This window comes from Aethalodelphis obliquidens, unplaced genomic scaffold (genome assembly GCF_003676395.1).
Source record: "Aethalodelphis obliquidens isolate GAN/ISIS:26980383/991018 unplaced genomic scaffold, ASM367639v1 scaffold2, whole genome shotgun sequence".
Lineage (NCBI taxonomy): Eukaryota > Metazoa > Chordata > Mammalia > Artiodactyla > Delphinidae > Aethalodelphis > Aethalodelphis obliquidens.
The window spans coordinates 3086506-3104030 of record NW_020837946.1 but is presented as its reverse complement, the minus strand read 5'-3'; the positions used below and the strand labels follow the sequence as shown (position 1 = coordinate 3104030).

General features: G+C 50.2%; 1 protein-coding gene and 1 long non-coding RNA gene across 15 annotated transcripts in view; one reads left to right on the top strand and one right to left on the bottom strand.

Moving 5' to 3' along the window:
- Positions 1 to 17525, top strand: part of LRRFIP1 (LRR binding FLII interacting protein 1) — a 146940-nt gene that overhangs the window by 56971 nt on the left and 72444 nt on the right. For 7 of the 14 annotated variants that reach the window (XM_027117278.1, XM_027117277.1, XM_027117265.1 and 4 more), the window contains exon 1: positions 3525 to 4018. The exons of the other annotated variants lie outside the window; for them this stretch is intronic. In XM_027117278.1, the coding sequence (XP_026973079.1) occupies positions 3953 to 4018 (66 nt within the window). In that variant the 5' untranslated portion in view covers positions 3525 to 3952. Of the gene's footprint in view, positions 1 to 3524; positions 4019 to 17525 lie in introns of those variants that run through there. 14 annotated transcript variants of the gene reach the window in all.
- On the bottom strand, positions 1632 to 3255 carry LOC113626166 (uncharacterized). The gene is made up of 2 exons (XR_003435067.1): positions 3057 to 3255; positions 1632 to 2775 (listed from the first exon to the last, which is right to left on the bottom strand). It is a non-coding gene; the product is annotated as an uncharacterized LOC113626166 (long non-coding RNA).

Below are 17525 nucleotides of genomic sequence, written 5' to 3'. Positions count from 1 at the left end.
AAGGGAGCCCCTAGAAGAGAACAGAGGGTAAGTAGAATGATCTAATGGTGCTCTGGGAACCTCAGACTCATAGCTAACCAGCAAATGCCACAACATTTAACCACTTTGGGGTTGCACCCAAACATGGTTTACTGGTCTTCGTGGTGCTGGGCTGCTTCTGGGTTCACCAGCTTTGCCTCCTGCTGTGGTCAGTGCTGAGTGCTAGAGCAACGGAGACAAACCCTTCCAGGATGTAGCACAAGGTAGAGAGCGGGCAGGGGAGGGCACAGTGGTTCCTGGCTGCACCCCTAGTGAATAACCCACACAAAACCGGTTTCCAAATCCCAGCCATAACAGCTGTTTTGCATGAACGTGAATTCCCAGCCATACTGATTACAGCGGCATAAACATCTCTGTGTTGCTTCTACAAACAGTGAGCTTACATGTATGTTGTAACCTTATATGGATCCTTCTGACTAATATAAAAACCACTTCATATTATAAAGCTGGTTCATGAAGGGATTACCCAGATTTGCACGGCACCTTTCGGTTTACAAAGCATGTTACACAGGCACACCTCGGAGACATTGTGGGCTCGGCTCCAGTCCACCGCAGTAAAGTGCTTATCACAATAAAGGGAGTCACACGAGTTTTACGGCATCCCAGAGCATATAAAAGTTATGTCTGGGGGCCTCCCTGGTGGCACAGTGGTTGAGAGTCTGCCTGCCGATGCAGGGGACACGGGTTCGTGCCCCGGTCCGGGAAGATCCCACATGCCGCGGAGCGGCTGGGCCCGTGAGCCATGGCCGCTGAGCCTGCGCGTCCGGAGCCTGTGCTCCGCAACGGGAGAGGCCACAACAGTGAGAGGCCCGCGTACCGCATAAAAAAAAAAAGGGGGGGGGGGATGGAGACTGCCTGGGAAGGGGCTTCCTAAGGGGCCCTTTTCACTAGAGAGCTACTTATGTCAAAATGAACAGAAGGCAACTAGACCCTCTACACTTTGTTCTGGGGCCCCGGGGTCTAAGTAACACCAAGAAGTGTGAATTCAGCACCACTTAAAATACAGACTGACATTTCCCTACAGCTGGGACGGGTCTGAGCCATCTTCACGGTATGGCTGGGCTGGAACACATGTCAGAACATAGAGGCCTGTCATCTAGAAGGATGTTAGCAAAGCAGTTTTCTCTAATTTGCTACTGCTTAGTAGAATCAGAAATCTCTTGTGCCTTTACTATCATTATTTTATTGTTGGTATTGTTAGTTTGTTCCTGGGAATAAAACTGGTCAACCAGTTGCTTCTCCCTCCACGATAGTGCCCTGCAGCCAGGCCCTCTCACAGCTTTCGTGGAGGCTGTGGGTTTGTTGTCTTCTCCGGGGCTACCCACAATCTCTCCCGGTTCTCAGCCATTTAAACTGTTGTTGCCCAGCTTCCTTCCTGCTGCAGAGAAGGGCAGGAAGGCCTGGGCGCCTGGAGGCCAGGAGAAGAGAGCGGGCTGAGGGGCAGCAAGGCGGCTCCCCTGACTGTGCTCAGTGGGGGTCCTCCCCTCCGCCCTGGGCGCTTTCATTATCACTGTCACGTTTCAGATGAGACTCGAGACACAGGGCCTCCATAACTTAGTCATGATCCCACAGTAAGTGGCAGAGGCAAGAACTGAGACAGATGGTTTAATTCCAGAGCCACCTAACCCCTTCCCTATGCGGTTTTCACAAAACTGGTAAGTAGCCATTGGACGGCCACCTGGGAGCTGGGGAGGGTGCAGGTGTCTACAGGCATTGCCCTGTGACAGTCAGGACAAAAGAAGCCTGTTCCCTGTGCCCTGCTCAGGGAGATGTGGTCATAAGGTTCCAGGTGGCAAGAAGCTCTAGAATTTGCTTATCTAGATCAGAATATTCAAACTGAAGACTCCCAGAAGGCGGTTTTATTAACTGGCTATCATTCTCATCTGTGGAGCTCTTAACTAAAATCATCTTTGCTTTCCACCATAGATTCCCTAAGTCCCGTACTTGTTTATGTAGAACAGCTTAAAATTATTTTTGCCAACTAGTTTAACTCTATAGAATCAAGAACTGTAATGCACTGACGTATTTTAAAAGTGTTATAGCAAGAAAACAAGGTATTAAAGGTACGCATTTCAATCTTTGAAAATTATTCTTGCCAACCTAACGCTGCTATCCATCGAGGCCTGGCGCTGTGTTCCCGCTCATCAAAGTGGAAACCTGCTGTTTCTCCCGCAGAGGCCACTTTGGGTCTTTACTCGGCCTTGCTTTTCTGCTGTCCCTACTCTCTCCTAGGTTAGGACCTCGGTCCCTCAGAACCTTCTCTGTTCCCCACCCCGCTACGCCCCTCGACACATACACCCTTCCTTCCAGAGCCCCCTGCCCTGAAGCCAGAGCGGGAAGGCGAGTGCACACGGGCCTTGCGCTAACGTGTTACCGAGGAGGAGGTGAGTGGGGCAGAGTGGGGAACTGGGGGACTGTAACATTTAAATGTATATTTGCGGTCTGTCGAGGATTTCGCTGGAGCCGCCTTTGCAGAGAATAAGGGGCGGGGAGGTGGTCTTTCTGCGAACGGCCTCCGAAAACGTGCCCGCAGGGTATGGGCAGGAAGGGCCCGGCACGGCCTGGACGCAGGGTAGGAGGCGGGGCGGGGCGCGGAAAGCTTCCAGGCGCCACAGGCAGCGGGCTGGGCCGGGGCAGGTTGGCATTCCGATGAAAATCTGCGTCGCTTCCTGCCCGTCGCTTCTGCTTCGGCCTGGCGAGGTCAGGAGACGTTTCGTTGCTTTGCATGTAGAACTGCTAAAGAACGAGCGACGCGAGTTCTGCGGCTGGAGGAGGCGCGTGCTGGGCGGCCGGGGCCCCGTCCCGCCGCTGGACGCTCCTCTCCACGCCCTCCCCGCGCGGCGCCCGGCGGGGACCTCGGATCGGCCCCTGCCCCGCACGACCTCCCGCCGGATCCCTGGCCGGTGCAGCCCCCCGGCTCTGAGACGCCGCATCCGCGCCAAACCGCGTTCTTCTGCCGCCTATTGCGGAGGGGGAGGCAGGCGGGGCCGCACCGGCCCTCGGATGCTTGCTCTTACCCCCGCGGGCCGCGCGGTGTGGTCGCCCTGGAAGCCGGCCCTTTCTCCGTGTGACGCGTTAGCTGGGTACCCCGACCAGCAGGTGCTGCGGGATTCGGCGAGGTAATCGCGTCCGCAGAAGCTCACTTCGGCCTGAATTTGGAGAACACCTTGGGGCGGGAGCGCAGCACCGACGGCGAGGGGGCCGGGGGCGGGGTCTGAGGGGCAATCCGCCCCACCCCCGCGCGGGCCCCGCCCCGGGGGCCCCGCCCCGCTCTGGCTCCTCCACCAGAGGACCCCGCCCCTCGCGCAGAACCCTCCCCCGCGCAGGCTCCTCCCCGGGGCGACCCAGGCCACGCGCGGGCGCCTCCCCACTTCTCCCCGGTCTTCCGAGGCCTCTCAGCTCGCCCTCTCTCGGCGGGTGGGTGGGCGGCCGACGGGGGCTGTGGGCGCGGCCGGCTACGGTCTTTTTTTCCCACCGCCTTTCGGGTGGGGGGCGGAGGAGGGCTGGGTGATGATTAATAACCGCGCCGCTGGGGCGCGGGGAGGAGCGCTCGCTGAGAACGGGCCGGGCGGGGTGCGTGGTGGAGCGCGGGCGGGACGCTTGTGGGAGGAGGGCTGGGGGCGGCCCCAACTGCTCTTCTCCCGGGTGCCGCCACCCCAGGCCCGCGGGCTCCCGGGCTCCGCCACCTGCGCCCCGCCCCTTCGGCCGCACTCCAGCCCCGGAACCGCGGAGGCGCGACCCCGCCTTGGGAAGGGCGAGGTTCCCGTCCCGACGCGCGGATTTGTCTCTGGGCAGTAGCCCCGCCGTTCTCGGCATGTGGCTGCGCTGAGAGCCGGCCCGCTCGCGGATCCGGGGAGCCGGGCGTTGGCTCCCTTTCCCTGCTGTGTGAGAAGGTGGACCTGCAGCCGGCAGGATGACCAACCCTGCGGCCGCGCAGAACCAGGAAATTGACTGTCTGAGCCCAGAAGCTCAGAGACTGGTAAGAAGAAAACACATTTTCGAAACTTTTGGTTCTGATTGCCAGTGTTTGGTCCTTATTGATGTTCTAGGAGCCAAGGGCAGGCGGCACCTTCCGCCCCAATCATCTGTGCCCGGGGAGGTGTGGGGCTGCCTCGCCTGGCCGGGGACCCCCTTAAACGAACGTCCCCACGCGAGCATGGGCGGGGGGTGGTGGCCTGCTCTCGGTTCAGTTCGCGGCTCGGTGTGCACTGCCCCCCCGCCTTGCGCTCTGGAAAGCACATTTCCCTGGGCAACGCCCCTCAGCAGGACGGAAAGGAACTTCGTCTGGTCCCCTCTGCCCGCAGTTACGGCCTTTTGACGGGCTCTGCCCAGCTGCGAGACTCGGCCGCGGATCCAGCCGAGGTGTGAGACCTGCGCGTGGTCTAGAGTTTCGCTCAGAGCTTCTAGTTTGATGTTTTACAAAATACAGTACCTAGGAACTGGTGCCCAGAGGCGGTGCCCTCGCTCTGAGGCTGGCGCCCCCAGTGGCTGGGTGGCTTGGAGCACTTACCCTGCGCTGGACCTTAGAACCAATGCGTTGCACCCGGTTTCTCTAGTTCCCCCAAGGACCCCAGTCCCCAGATCCACTTTGACTGGTCTCCTGGGGTCACCGGGTCCGAAGGGGATCCTCCCTCTGGGGGATTTTGCAGTTATCCGGCTCAGCACCCAGCGTTGGAACCATGGATGTGGGAGTAGTTTGGCGTTAAAATCGGGCAGGGGGTGAGGTGGGGAAGGTTAGTAACTACCCCTTTTCATGTGGCTTGTGGTTGATGATGAATGGGAATATTTAAAGGTGAAAGGGCGTAGTTTGGAAAAGAAGCACATCATTAAGTTAGTACCGCAGACAGGGAGAGAGACCCTAGATTTCCACTTTATCCGGCCTGTGTGGAACCTTGATAAAAGTGTGAACCCCAAATAATCACTCCTTCAGCAGGTAGGAATTAGTCACCTACTGAGTGTTTGTGGAGGATTCAAGATGAATAAGACTGCCCTGCCCTGAGCTTCCCGGTCAACACCAGAGAGGAGTGTAGAAATAGATTCTGATGAATACACGCTTGAAAATGACACTCCTTGCTGAGGACAGGCGGGTGGGTATTTTTAAGGTCCTCGTTAGTGTGCTCCTCTGACCTGACATAATGTTCCACCCCTGGACCAGGCCTTTGGAGCTGGTTCCTACCCCTTAACCTACTTGGGAACCTACAGAGAGATCCTTGAATCACCATCAGGGAAGGGCCCTTGGAGGAAAGAAGGATGGGAACGCCGCTGAGAGATGCCCAAGCTCCCGAGGAGCCGCCTAGGCAAACCATAGATGGCAAGAACAGGCTGATGTTAATCCTGGGCAAGATCTGAGCTCAGAGGAATGAACTGCTGGGCAAGGAGAAGAAAAGAGTGACCATGGAGAACAGGATGTGAGGAAGGGAGCGCCAGGCCGTCAGAGGCAGGAGTAGAAATAACACCTGTCGCCCGAAGGCGCTGGCTGCACGCTCTCATTAACCCTTAACTTAACCCTGGGACTGGATCTGGTCGAGATGCGTGCTTCACAGAGATGCTGCTGGGAGCTGGTGACAGGAGAGACGGGGACAGCTGCCGAGTGAGGAGGTGCTCGGTGGGCACAGCCCACCTCCTACCCCGAGTTCCAGGATCCAGTAAGCTCTGAAAATCAGAAGTTGTTTCTCTTTTTTGTAAGTTGTCAGCAGGATTCATTTGGCGGTGATGGGAGGCTCTTCGAGGCCCCCAAGTCTCATCTTATTGTAGGTATCTGTGCCAAGGTCCCCAGGTCCCATTTGGCCGATGGGAGGCTATTTTCAGTCTTTATTCTTCTCAGTGTGAATATTCGTACATTTCTCTGCAGCCCTGTTAAGTTTCTTGATTAAGGGCTGTTACTCTGGGTTGTTACAGAATATATGGTGTATGCATCTTGTTACCTTTCTAAAATCCAAAAATGTTGAATTCTGAAACACATTTGGTCCTAGGGGTTTTCAGTAATCAATTGTGAACTTGCTCAAGTAAATAGCAGCAAAAACTTTTTTAGAGTAGGACTGTTTTTTGAGGTTAATGGTTGAAAAGGAAACCGTTGGGCTTCCCTGGTGGCGCAGTGGTTGAGAGTCCGCCTGCCGATGCAGGGGACGCGGGTTCGTGCCCGGGTCTGGGAAGATCCCACATGCCGCGGAGCGGCTGGGCCCGTGAGCCATGGCCGCTGAGCCTGCGCGTCCGGAGCCTGTGCTCCGCAACGGGAGAGGCCACAACAGTGAGAGGCCCGCATACCGCAAAAAAAAAAAAAGGAAAGGAAACCGTTGCTGAAGGACCAGTGGGGTGGGGTGGGGTGTGTCAGAAGGAGTCGCTCAGCAGCCACCCTGGGCGGTAGTGTTCCAGCGGGAGAACGGTGGGCATTTCAGATTGGCTTGTGCTGGCTTGTGTTCTGTGCCCAGAGACCCTGTGTCCCGGGAACAGGGGTCACCAGGGGAGGAGGAGGGCTGGGGCCACCTGGGTGTGAGGCCAGAGCTGGGGTTGGCAGGAGGAGATGGACTTGTCCAGCTCCATCTCATGGGGCAAAGAAAAAAGCAGGATCCGAGCAGGAAGTCCAGGCTCCTTGCAGGAGAGGACAGCGTAGAAACCATGTTTCTTTAACTTTTGTAACTTCCCCATGTTCCTGCCGGGTTGTGTCACCTCTGGAAGTTTTCCACATACTGATTAGCACTAAGTCCTCACAGACGACCAGCCCCATTCTGAGAGAGGCTATCAGGGTAGAACGTGAACCCCCAAGTCTCATCTTACTGTAGGTACCAGTGCGCAGGTCCCCAGGTCCTGGTGGCGAGGGGACATGTGCATGAACGGGGGTGGGTGAACACAGTGCTGGGGGGCCGACCCTGCTGGGCTCAACGGGAGACCTTTGAGCATTGGAATCATGGTTTGCTTTAGACGAATCGTTTTCCCAAACAGTTAAGATATAAAAACAGTAAGTTAGTTCTTTCCTCATAGTAGTAAGAGTGTCCCACTAGGGCAAAGATGGAGACTCAACTTCCCTTTTTCTTTAAGGGTTAGTTTCTGTTCAGCCTGAGCTAGTATCAAAGTAGTGGAAGCCTCCTTAGCAAACTTCTTGTAAACCGTGCCGTCTAAACTGCCACTTACAGTGAGCACAGGAAATCGAGTTATTTATAGCAGCTGAAGTGTTTTCAGGCAAAGTTGATTGGTGTATTACCTGATTAGAGTGAGGTTCTTATCTGGTTTCTACAGAATTATGAGGCCACAAGTTGGTGCGGTGTGTTTGCCCCTCAAAAGGCAGCGTTCAAGAGGAAATTCTTATCCCTGAAAAATCAGGCTGTGTGACTCAGCAAAGGAAATGTGTTGTTGTTGTTTTTCCCGGAACCCACAGACTTTAGTTATTTACTTATTTATTAAACATCTTTATGGAAAGGAAATGTTTATGACTAGTTACTCATATGCCAGTGTTTCCGAAATATCTGATCATATTTAAAAGTTTTAATCTTGGAGCCCCATTGGCCATAAGGTTCGAAATGCTAACCTGTTAAGGCAATAAGCCTGTGACATCTCGCTATATGTTAGACGTGGGTCAGGGAGAAGAGGAACTTTTATTTACTTTACTGCTTTTACTCTGGGCCACCCAAATTTTACTCTGTGTGTGTGTGTGTTTTAAAGCAGCTTATTTCCATATTTTCATGGAATGGATTTACCAGAACTTTCATTATTCAGACAGTCTAGATAAAATTAAGTAAATGAACTTCTTCTGAGTTAAACAAAGCACTATTTTGACTCCATCCAAGATTAAGTGATGCAGAATTGCCATGTGCTTGACTGCATACCACCACTAAAATCCCCTTTCTGCGCCTCATGTATTCATTTGGGGGAGGGCCAGAGTTTCAAGTGGTTTTCTCCTTAATACTGTAACTTGACAACTTTAAAGCCATATAAATAGTTTTGTTTGGACGCTAAAGTACAACTACTCTAGTTGTAGTTTAAATGACTATAAGGAAGATTTACTTTTCGTTTTAACTAAAATGTTTCATTTATATGTTTGTGTAATAGAGCTTATCAAAGCAACATCTTTTCTTTCTTTCTTTCTTTTTTTTTTTTTGCGGTACACGGGCCTCTCACTGCTGTGGCCTCTCCCGTGGCGGAGCACAGGCTCCGGACGCGCAGGCTCAGCGGCCATGGCTCACGGGCCCAGCCGCTCTGTGGCATGTGGGATCTTCCCGGACCGGGGCATGAACCCGCGTCCCCTGCATCGGCAGGCGGACTCTCAACCACTGCGCCACCAGGGAAGCCCCTAAAGCAACATCATTTCTGATCCTGACATCTGTTTTATTATCTCTGGCCAGTGGGTGTGTAATCTTCCTGTGGGAAGAGAAGTAGGAGTGGGCTTTTGTTGCGGGTGGGGCGTCTCCCCCTGCCGCCTCTGGCATTTCCCCAGCACTCTTTCTCCTGGTGAGTGCTTCAGCATGCTTGTCTTCTCCTGCTGCTTTCAACCTCCTGTGAGCTGAATTCACACTGTCGTCATAGAAGACACTGTGTAGGTAGTAACAGTAGGTAGCATCTCCCAAACCCCTCCCATGTCAGCCCTGTTAAGTGTTTTCTGTAGAAGTCTTCCCTCCCCCCTTGCATAACCTCAGCGGTGGTTTGGTTATTTCCACTTACACATAAAGAGAAAACGGGCTCAGAAAGTTCAGGGGACTTTCCCAAGGCCACACAGCCAGCAGGCAGTGGGGGCCAGTTCACACCCAGCCCTGCTGGTTCAGCGCTGGTGCTGGTGATGTCACCACCATACACGATGCTCGGGCAGGGTCCGGCGGGCAGTCAGCGAGCATCATTGCTCTTGTCAGGCTCTCTTTTGCAGCCCTGGGGCCTCACAACCCCAGTATCAGGGCTGAAGGGTTTCTTTTTACTAAGGCAGCCTGTTAGGACACAAGACCTTGCTCCGGAGTGCATACTGAGAAGTCTTCATTTGATTAACGTTTCCTTTCTATTTCTGGTAGTTTTTCAGACAAAAGCACACTCAATGAACTGTATTTTTTCTAAGTAAGGAGAGGCATAGTAGAAATGACAGAGCTGCAGAAATTTTCATCTTTCTGTTTTTCATACTGTACCAGCTTTTTAGCTGTCACTTGTGTCAAGCCATGCCGGGAGCTGCTGGGCGCCAACCTCATTCCTGCGTGCTGTACGGCTCCTACCACCATGCAGACAGACAAGCTTGTTGAGGATGGAAATGACGCCTTCTGGCTCTTTCCTAGCTGGTTCCAGGAGAATCACTTGAGCATAGGAAAGGCTGTCAGTAGTTGTGTGCTGCCTACGTGGGAAAGTGTGGAGCTGCTGGAGGGTCCAGCCTTATTCTGAGAAGGAACAGTGTTAGTGTTTTGTGTCACCTTAAAGGCGTGGGGTTTGCAAGGAAGACCCTGAGTGGAGCAGGTGAAGTGAAGGGTATGGAGCCCAGAGGCATTGGCTGGAGGGAACCTGTCACCTGGAGAGCTGCACAGGGGAGGCCAGGCTGCTCTTACCTGTCACCCATCGGTCCTGTCGGTCACACACAAGGTTATTTGTGGCCATCACGCCCTTGCTTTTTACTCCAATATGTTGAAGGCAGTGTGAACATCACTGATCTCAGAAAAACATTTTAAATGTATTAACAAGAGAATTTATTTGCATGGAAGGTACTGTGCACGCTTTTTATTCATCAGCTTGATGGATCGTTGTGGGTCGATGGATCAGCTTGTGGGTCGTTGTTAAGCCTAGGATTGTGTTGTGAAGTTTGAAGAGGTAAATGTTATTAGTCTGCTGTCGATAAAGGACCGTGAATAATTTTGTTCCTGATTAAACTGTTTGTTATTCTGGTATGTTTTTCTGAGAAGCAAAGTCAGGAGATTTCCAGTAGCAAAATGGGGAAAGAGAACTCTATGGACAGTCTCAGGGTGCAAAGAATTCACCCCAGTGTAGAGACATAGCATTTCAGAGGCAAAGGGAGCACCCAGAGATCACGTCACCTGGTCCCCTTACCCCCGGTATTGAGGGCTAGTGTTCAGAAGTGGTGCAGTTTGTCCAAGTTCACATAATGGGTCAGCCACAGAGCCAGCGCTGGTAGCTTGGTCTCGAGACCCCTCTCTGGACAGTCTCTGTCTTCGGAAACTCAGGGCCCCGCTGAGAACACCACAGTCACAGCCGCGAGAGGTAGCTTTTCCACCTGGTCCCCCACGAGCCAGCCCCTCACAAGCAGTGACGTAAAGTGGCCTTGCGACGTAAAGGCTTCTTTGAAGGCTGCTGTTCTATCATAAAATTCCGTGATCATTTTACAGTCCGTAACTCATCTGATTTGATTTTGATGGAAACATAGTGTTTTAAATAACCAGTTAAACTTTAGTCCTTAACTTTATGTCCTCCAAATCGTCAAGTAAAATTGATAACGTGTCTTGTTTATTTTGTGGCTTAAGCACTGGCCCCCAGACCTGTGCCCTGAACCTGTGCCTGGGCTGTTTCAACAAGCATGGCTGTGCAGTAGAGGGGTTCATTCCCCCTCATCCCACGCCGAAGTTTTAAAACTGTGGTTTGCAGCTCTGTCAGACCCAGTGCCCCTTTTTTATAACAAGTTTTTAACATCCTTATTACTAACCTGAAATGAAGTTCCTAGGTGGTACAATCTTCCTTCACACATAATTTCAGGTCAATATAATGTTTTAACTGTAACATTAAAAAGAAATAAAATGAAAGTAAATTGCAGTGACAGAATGTGAATATTGAGAGTAACTCTTGGGAAGGTTCTGAACAAAGCCGTGTATGATCTTCCCTTGACTTCCATGCAGATTGCATTCCTGGAATATTCAGTGTATGTTAAAACTACTCAGAATGTATTTTGAATTTATAAGTGAGTTGGAATGAATTTGTAGGTCTGAAAGTTATAATGTGGTTTTTCTATCTGCCTGAGTAGCCAATGGGGAAGTTCCTCATTGTGTGGGCCTGTCTGAGTACAGGATGGTTGGCATACCACGCCCTGCCCCTAAATGCCATCAGTCCCCTCCTCCAGTCACTGTGACTTCCCAGCACCCCCCCCCCCAGCAGTTCCAGAATGCCCTCTCAAGCGTTGGCACTTCCCCCATTGACAACTGTCATCCCAAAGTGCCTTCTTCTCCGTGGCCATCATAATTACAGTCATGGCTGTAAAGAGCAGGCCCCCTCGTGGGGGAACTTATCGTGATTGCCTGAGCGAGGGGTTGGAAAGATGAGATGTTGAGAGCGGAGTAAAATGCACGTGGCAGCTGAGGGACACGGGGGCCGTGGACACATGTGGTACAGAGGCCAGGATCGCCACTGTTTCCGAGCTGCCAGCTGGTATACGCTCCCGCTCCTGTTCCTGCCTGTGCAGGAGAACACATTGCCCAGTCTGCTTGGTTGCTTTGAACAGCAAACTATTTTTAGAATCTACTGCATATGAGGAATTGGGGGTTTACATAGAAAACAGAAGTTGGTAGCGGTTGCCACTTCCTGTAGCAAAGTCAACTCAGGAAAATAATAAAGATCAGAGAGGAAATAAATAAAATAGAGATTAAAAAATAGAAAAGATCAATAAAACCAAGAGCTGGTTTTTTAAAAAGATAAACAAGATCAACAAACCTCTAGGCAGGCTCACCAAGAAGAAAAGAGGGAGGACCCAAATAAACAAGATAAGAAATGAAGGAGAAGAAATAACAACTGAGACCACAGAAATACAAAGAATTGTAAGAGAATACTATGAACAGTTACGTGCCAACGAACTGCACAACCTAGAAGACATGGACAAGTTTCTAGAAACATACAGCCTGCCAAAACTGAGTCAGGAAGAAACAGCTAATTTGAACAGACTGATTACTAGAAGTGAAATAGAATCTGTAATTAAAACGAAAACAAAAACAAAAAACAACCTCCCTGCAAACAAAAGTCCAGGACTAGATGGCTTCACTTGGGAATTCTACCAAATATACAAGGAGGAACTCATTATAGGTATCCTTCTCAACTATTCCAAAAAAATTGAAAGGAAGAGGGAACACTCCCAAATTCATTCTAGGAAGCCACCACCACCCTGACACCAAAACCAGACAAAGACACTACAAAAAAAACAAAATTGCAGGCCAATATCTTTGATGAATATAGATGCAAAAATCCTCAACAAAATATTAGCAAACTAAATACAACAATACATTAAAAAAGATCATACACATAATCAAGTCGGATTCATTCCAGGGTGGCAAGGATGGTTCAACATACGCAAATCGATCCATGTGATACACCACATCAACTCAAGGAAAGACAGAAACCACATGGTCATCTCAATAGATGCAGAAAAAGCATATGACGAAATTCAACATTCCATTCATGATAGAAACTCTCACCAAAGTGGTTATAGAGGGGACATATCTCAACATAATAAAAGCCATTTACGACAAACCCACAGCCAACATAATACTCAGTAGTGAAAAGCTGAAAGCCTTCCAGCTAAATTCAGGAAAAGGATAAGGATGCCCACTCTCACCACTTCTATTCAGCATAGTATTGGAAGTCCTAGTCATGGCAACCAGACAAGAAAAAGAAATACAAGGTATCCGAATTGGAAGGGAAGAGGTAAAATTGTCACTATTTGTAGATTAGATGATACTCTGTATAGAGAACCCTAAAGTCTCCACACAGAAACTGTTAGAACTAATAAATGAATTCAGCAAGGCAGCAGGATACAAGATTAATATACAGAAATCTGCTGCATTTCTTTACACTAATAAGGAAATATCAGGAAGATAAAGTAAAAAAAAATCTTGTTTAAAATCACGTCAAAATAAATACCTAGGAATAAATTTAACCAAGGTGATAATAAAAGTTATCTGCTGGGGCTTCCCTGGTGGCGCAGTGGTTGAGAGTCTGCCTGCCGATGCAGGGGACGCGGGTTCGTGCCCCGGTCCGGGAGGATCCCACGTGCTGCGGAGCGGCTGGGCCCGTGGGCCATGGCCGCTGAGCCTGTGCGTCCGGAGCCTGTGCTCTGCGATGGGAGAGGCTACAGCAGTGAGAGGCCTGCGTACGGCAAAAAAAAAAAAAAAAAAAAATTATCTGCTGAAAATTATAAAATGTTGATTAAGGAAACTGAAGATGATTCAAAGAAATGGAAAGATATCTCATGCTCTTGGACTGGAAGAATTAATATTGTTAAAATGGTCATACTACCCAAAGCAATCTACAGATTTAATGCAATCCCTATCAAAATACCCATGACACCATACCCATAGAACTAGAACAAATCATCCTAAAATTTATATGGAATCAAAGAAGGCCCAGAATTGCCAAAGCACTTCTGAGGAAAAAGAACAAAGCTGGAGGCATAACCTTACCAGACTTCAGACAGTACTACAAAACTACAGTAATCAGAACAGCATGATATTGGCACAAAAACAAACATATAGACCAATGGAACAGAATAGAGAGCCCAGAAATAAACCCACACACTTACGGTCAATTAATCTACAACAGAGGAGGCAAGAACGTACAGTGGAGAAAAGACAGTCTCTTCAACAAGTGGTGCTGGGAAAACTGGACAGCTGCATGTAAATCAGTGAAATTAGAACACTCCCTCACACCATATACAAAAATAAACTCAAAATGGTTTAAAGACTTAAATATAAGACATGACACCATAAAACCCCTAGAAGAGAACATAGGCAAAATATTCTCTGACAAATTATAGCGAAATTTTCTGAGATCTCCCAAAAGCAGTCTCCCAAGGCAAAAGAAATAAAAGCAAAAATAAACAAATGGGAACTAATTAAACTTAAAAGCTTTTGCACAGCAAAGGAAACCATGAACAAAAGGAAAAGGCAGCCTACGGACTGGGAGAAAATACATGCAAAGGATGCGACTGACAAGGGCTTAATGGCCAAAATACACACACAGCTCATACAGGGGCAGAAGACCTGAATAGACATTTCTCCAAAGAAGACACACAGGTGGCCAACAGGCGTGTGAAAAGGTGCTCAGCATCGCTAATTACTAGAGAAATGCAACTTAAAAGCACTATGGGGTATCGCCTCACACCAGCCAGAACTGCCATCATTAAAAAGTCTACAAATAGTAAATGCTGGAGGGGGTGTGGAGAAAGGGGAGCCCTCCTGCACTGCCGGTGGGGATGTAAGTTGGTGCAGCCACTATGAAGTTTCCTTTAAAAACCAAAAATAGGGAGAGGCCGCAACAGTGAGAGGCCCGCGTACTGAAAATAAACAAAAAAAAAACAAAAAACAAAAAATAGAGTGGTCATATGATCCAGCAATCCCACTCCTGGGCATATATCCAGAAAAGACAAAAACTCTAATTCAGAAAGATACATGCACCCCACTGTTCATAGCATCACTATTTACAGTAGCCAAGATATGAAACAACCTAAATGTCCGTGGACAGAGGAATGGATAGAAGATGTGGTGTATATACACAATGGAATATTACTCAGCCATAAAAAAGAATGAAATCATGCCATTTGCAGCAACATGGAGGGACCTAGATATCGTCATACTTAGTGAAGTCAGACAGAGAAAGACAAATACCGTATGATGTCACCTATATGTGGAATCTAATAATAATACAAATGAACCTATGTACAAAACAGAAACAGACTCACAGACTTAAAAAGCAAACTTACGGTTACCAAAAGGGAAAGGGAGGGAGGGAGGGAGGGAGAACAAATGAGGAGTTTGGGATTAACAGATACTAACTACTGTATATAAGATAGATAAGCAACAAGGATATATCTTACAGCACAGGGTATTATATTTAATATCTTGTAATAACCTATAATAGAATACGATATGAAAAAAATAACTGAATCACTTTGCTGTATACCTGAAACTAACACAACATTGTAACTCAGTTCTACTTCAAGAAAAAAAGAAAAAAGAAATGGCAAGTCAGGAAAGGGCTTCTGTATCACAGCCTCATGGTTCCTTTGCACTGTCTGCAGCATGTTGTAAATCACTTTAACACGGGGCTGTGTGTGTTCACCAGCGACTCTGAGATTTCAGCCTTGCCCAACAGGAGCTGTAGTCCTTCCTCATTCCCAGGAACAGTCACACGTGGAGACAGAGGGCCCCTGCTTGTTTCTAAACAGAACCGGTTCTTTGTCACACTGCTGGCTTCAACTGCATGATATTCCTATTATATTCACATGAGTGAACCTTAAATACATCCTTTAACTTTTCCCAAGAGGTTATAAACTACAGTGGTAACATATCACGTGGCCTGAAGAAAATTCTGCCATCACAGAGCATTAGGGTCACTGATCCGCACGTCAGTAATGAGCAGTAAGTCTCCCCAGGCTCTGCAGGGCCGACGGGGAGCGGCTCCCAGAGCATCATCTCGGTGCCTTTCCAGGCTCCAGGGCTTTCTCCTAGGTGGAAGAAATGACGAAGCAGTTCAGGCCCATTTCTCAAGAGTCGTCCTAGAGTTACAGCTCATAAACCCCGTCCAGCTTCCACGTAGAATTCTGGAACCCCAGGAGAATTTAAGAACAGAATAAGAACTTTTTCTGGGACTGCGGGGTGAGAGGTCTTGGCATATAGAATTCCGCACCATGCTTGAATCCCAGGAAAGCTTCGAAGCTCAGGAAGTATGCAGACAGAGTCGGGACTCCGGAAGTCGTGTGGGGCTTTTTAGAAAGCTGCTGAGACTACGTCCTGGGCACCTCTGTCCTCCCCAAGCAGGCAGGACTTTGGTTCCACCAATGTTTATCGCGTTTCTGCTTTTCGAAGATCATGATGTGGGGTTGAACGGGTAGGAGTCACAAAAGGATACAGATATTATCAGAGCTCTTAGAGCCCCCGACGTCACTGGAATTGGGGTGCAGGGTACTGGGGGCGGTGTGTGGTTGCTGCACCCTCGGGCAGTGTCCACCACTGCTTACAAAACCTCCAGCACAGACAGGAGGTCAGGGAGGAAGGAAGCTGTGCAGGGGCCGGGCTCGGAGGGAAGGACACGCCTCACCCAGGGCTTTCTCCTCCCATCCTGGTGCATAACTTCTCTTTTAGTTTTGTTCAGTTCCCAGGCCAAGCGGGGGGCTGTCCCTGAGTTCCCTGACCCTGAAGAAACGAGCAGCCGTTGTCTCTGGATGACAGTTTTATTGCAGCTGGGAGTTTCTGGTGCTCCAAGCAGGAGTCCTGTCAGGGTCACTGGTAGAAGAGGCGTGCGTCTGTTTATCCGCTGACTTTTGTGTCCCGCTCTGGTAGAAGCCACTTCTGCTCTGTGGTCCGATCTAGAACTAGAGCCGATCAAGCCCTCGGCCCAGTGCAGAGACCCATCACCAGAGTAACTCCTGTTTTTGCCAGTGACGTTTTCACATAACCCTCCAGCCTTTCTCCAGCCCAGCCCGGGTCTGGGCCGCTGAGAGAGGGTATTTCAAAGAGAAGCATCACGTTGGTTGTCTACCTCCTCAACCAGCCTGTGCGCCCCTGTGGCCGGGCCCTTGGCCGGTGGCCTCCGTGCTTCCGCCCCTGGACCTGCAGGGTGCCGTAGGGCTGGTGTCCCAGACCCTGGCTGGGCGCGCCTGGCTGTTTTTACCCATTTGTTTAGGCGGCCCTGGGGCTCGGACTTGTGCTTCTTTGTGTGTTTTTAGCATCTCTCAGACCACACATATCACCTTAGTGTCAGAGCCTTGTCTTATTTATTTATCTCTGGCAAAATTAAATGTAAAAGTGGAACTTCGGAATCAAGGGTTCAGCTTTTTAGGATTATTAGGAGGCAACTTTGGTGATAAAAGGAATCTTCTCTTCCCAACCATCTCCACCGTCAAAGGGTGCCTTGCTTGAAAGCCCCATGTCTGTAAAGCTCTGTTTATGAGGTTCCAGGTCAGGACGGTAGGATCCTGGGGGACTGTGTCCCCTGTGAGGGGGCTGGGACTCTGGCGTTCGTTCCCCACCAACACTGGGCGGTCCTGAGAAAGCCAAGGAGCCTGCATCTCGTCAGAGGAGGCCCGGCTGGGTCAGCTCCTCCCTAATCCTGGAGGTGCGCGGAAACAGGGAGGGGGCCCGAGGGTGAGGGCTGGGGGGCAACACTGCAAGGTTTTTTAGCGATGGCGCCAGGCGACCTTCTCGCAGCAGTGAGCTTGGCCTTGGTGCTTCTTCATTTCTTTCCTTCCCTCTCTTTCTCTCCCTTTCAGCCTCTGCTCCCTTCCCCCACCCCCCCTTCCTTCCTTCAAAAAATGTTTGCTATTTATTATGAAAAACGTCAAACATAACCCAAGCGGAGATGGGATAACAGAAAGCAGAGGTCGTCGCACTGGGGGGAGCAGCCAGCTCCCTGGGGGCGGGTTGAAGCCCAGACTGGCCGCACCCGAGGCCCTGACTCAGCGGGTCTGGGGTGGGGCTGGAGACTGCATCTTTCACAAGCCCCAGAGGCTGCCGCTGGGGCACAAGGGCCCCCCCTTCCTGCCACCAGCCCCACAGCTGCCAGCCTACGGCCACTTTCCCCACCTGAGCGAGGTCGTA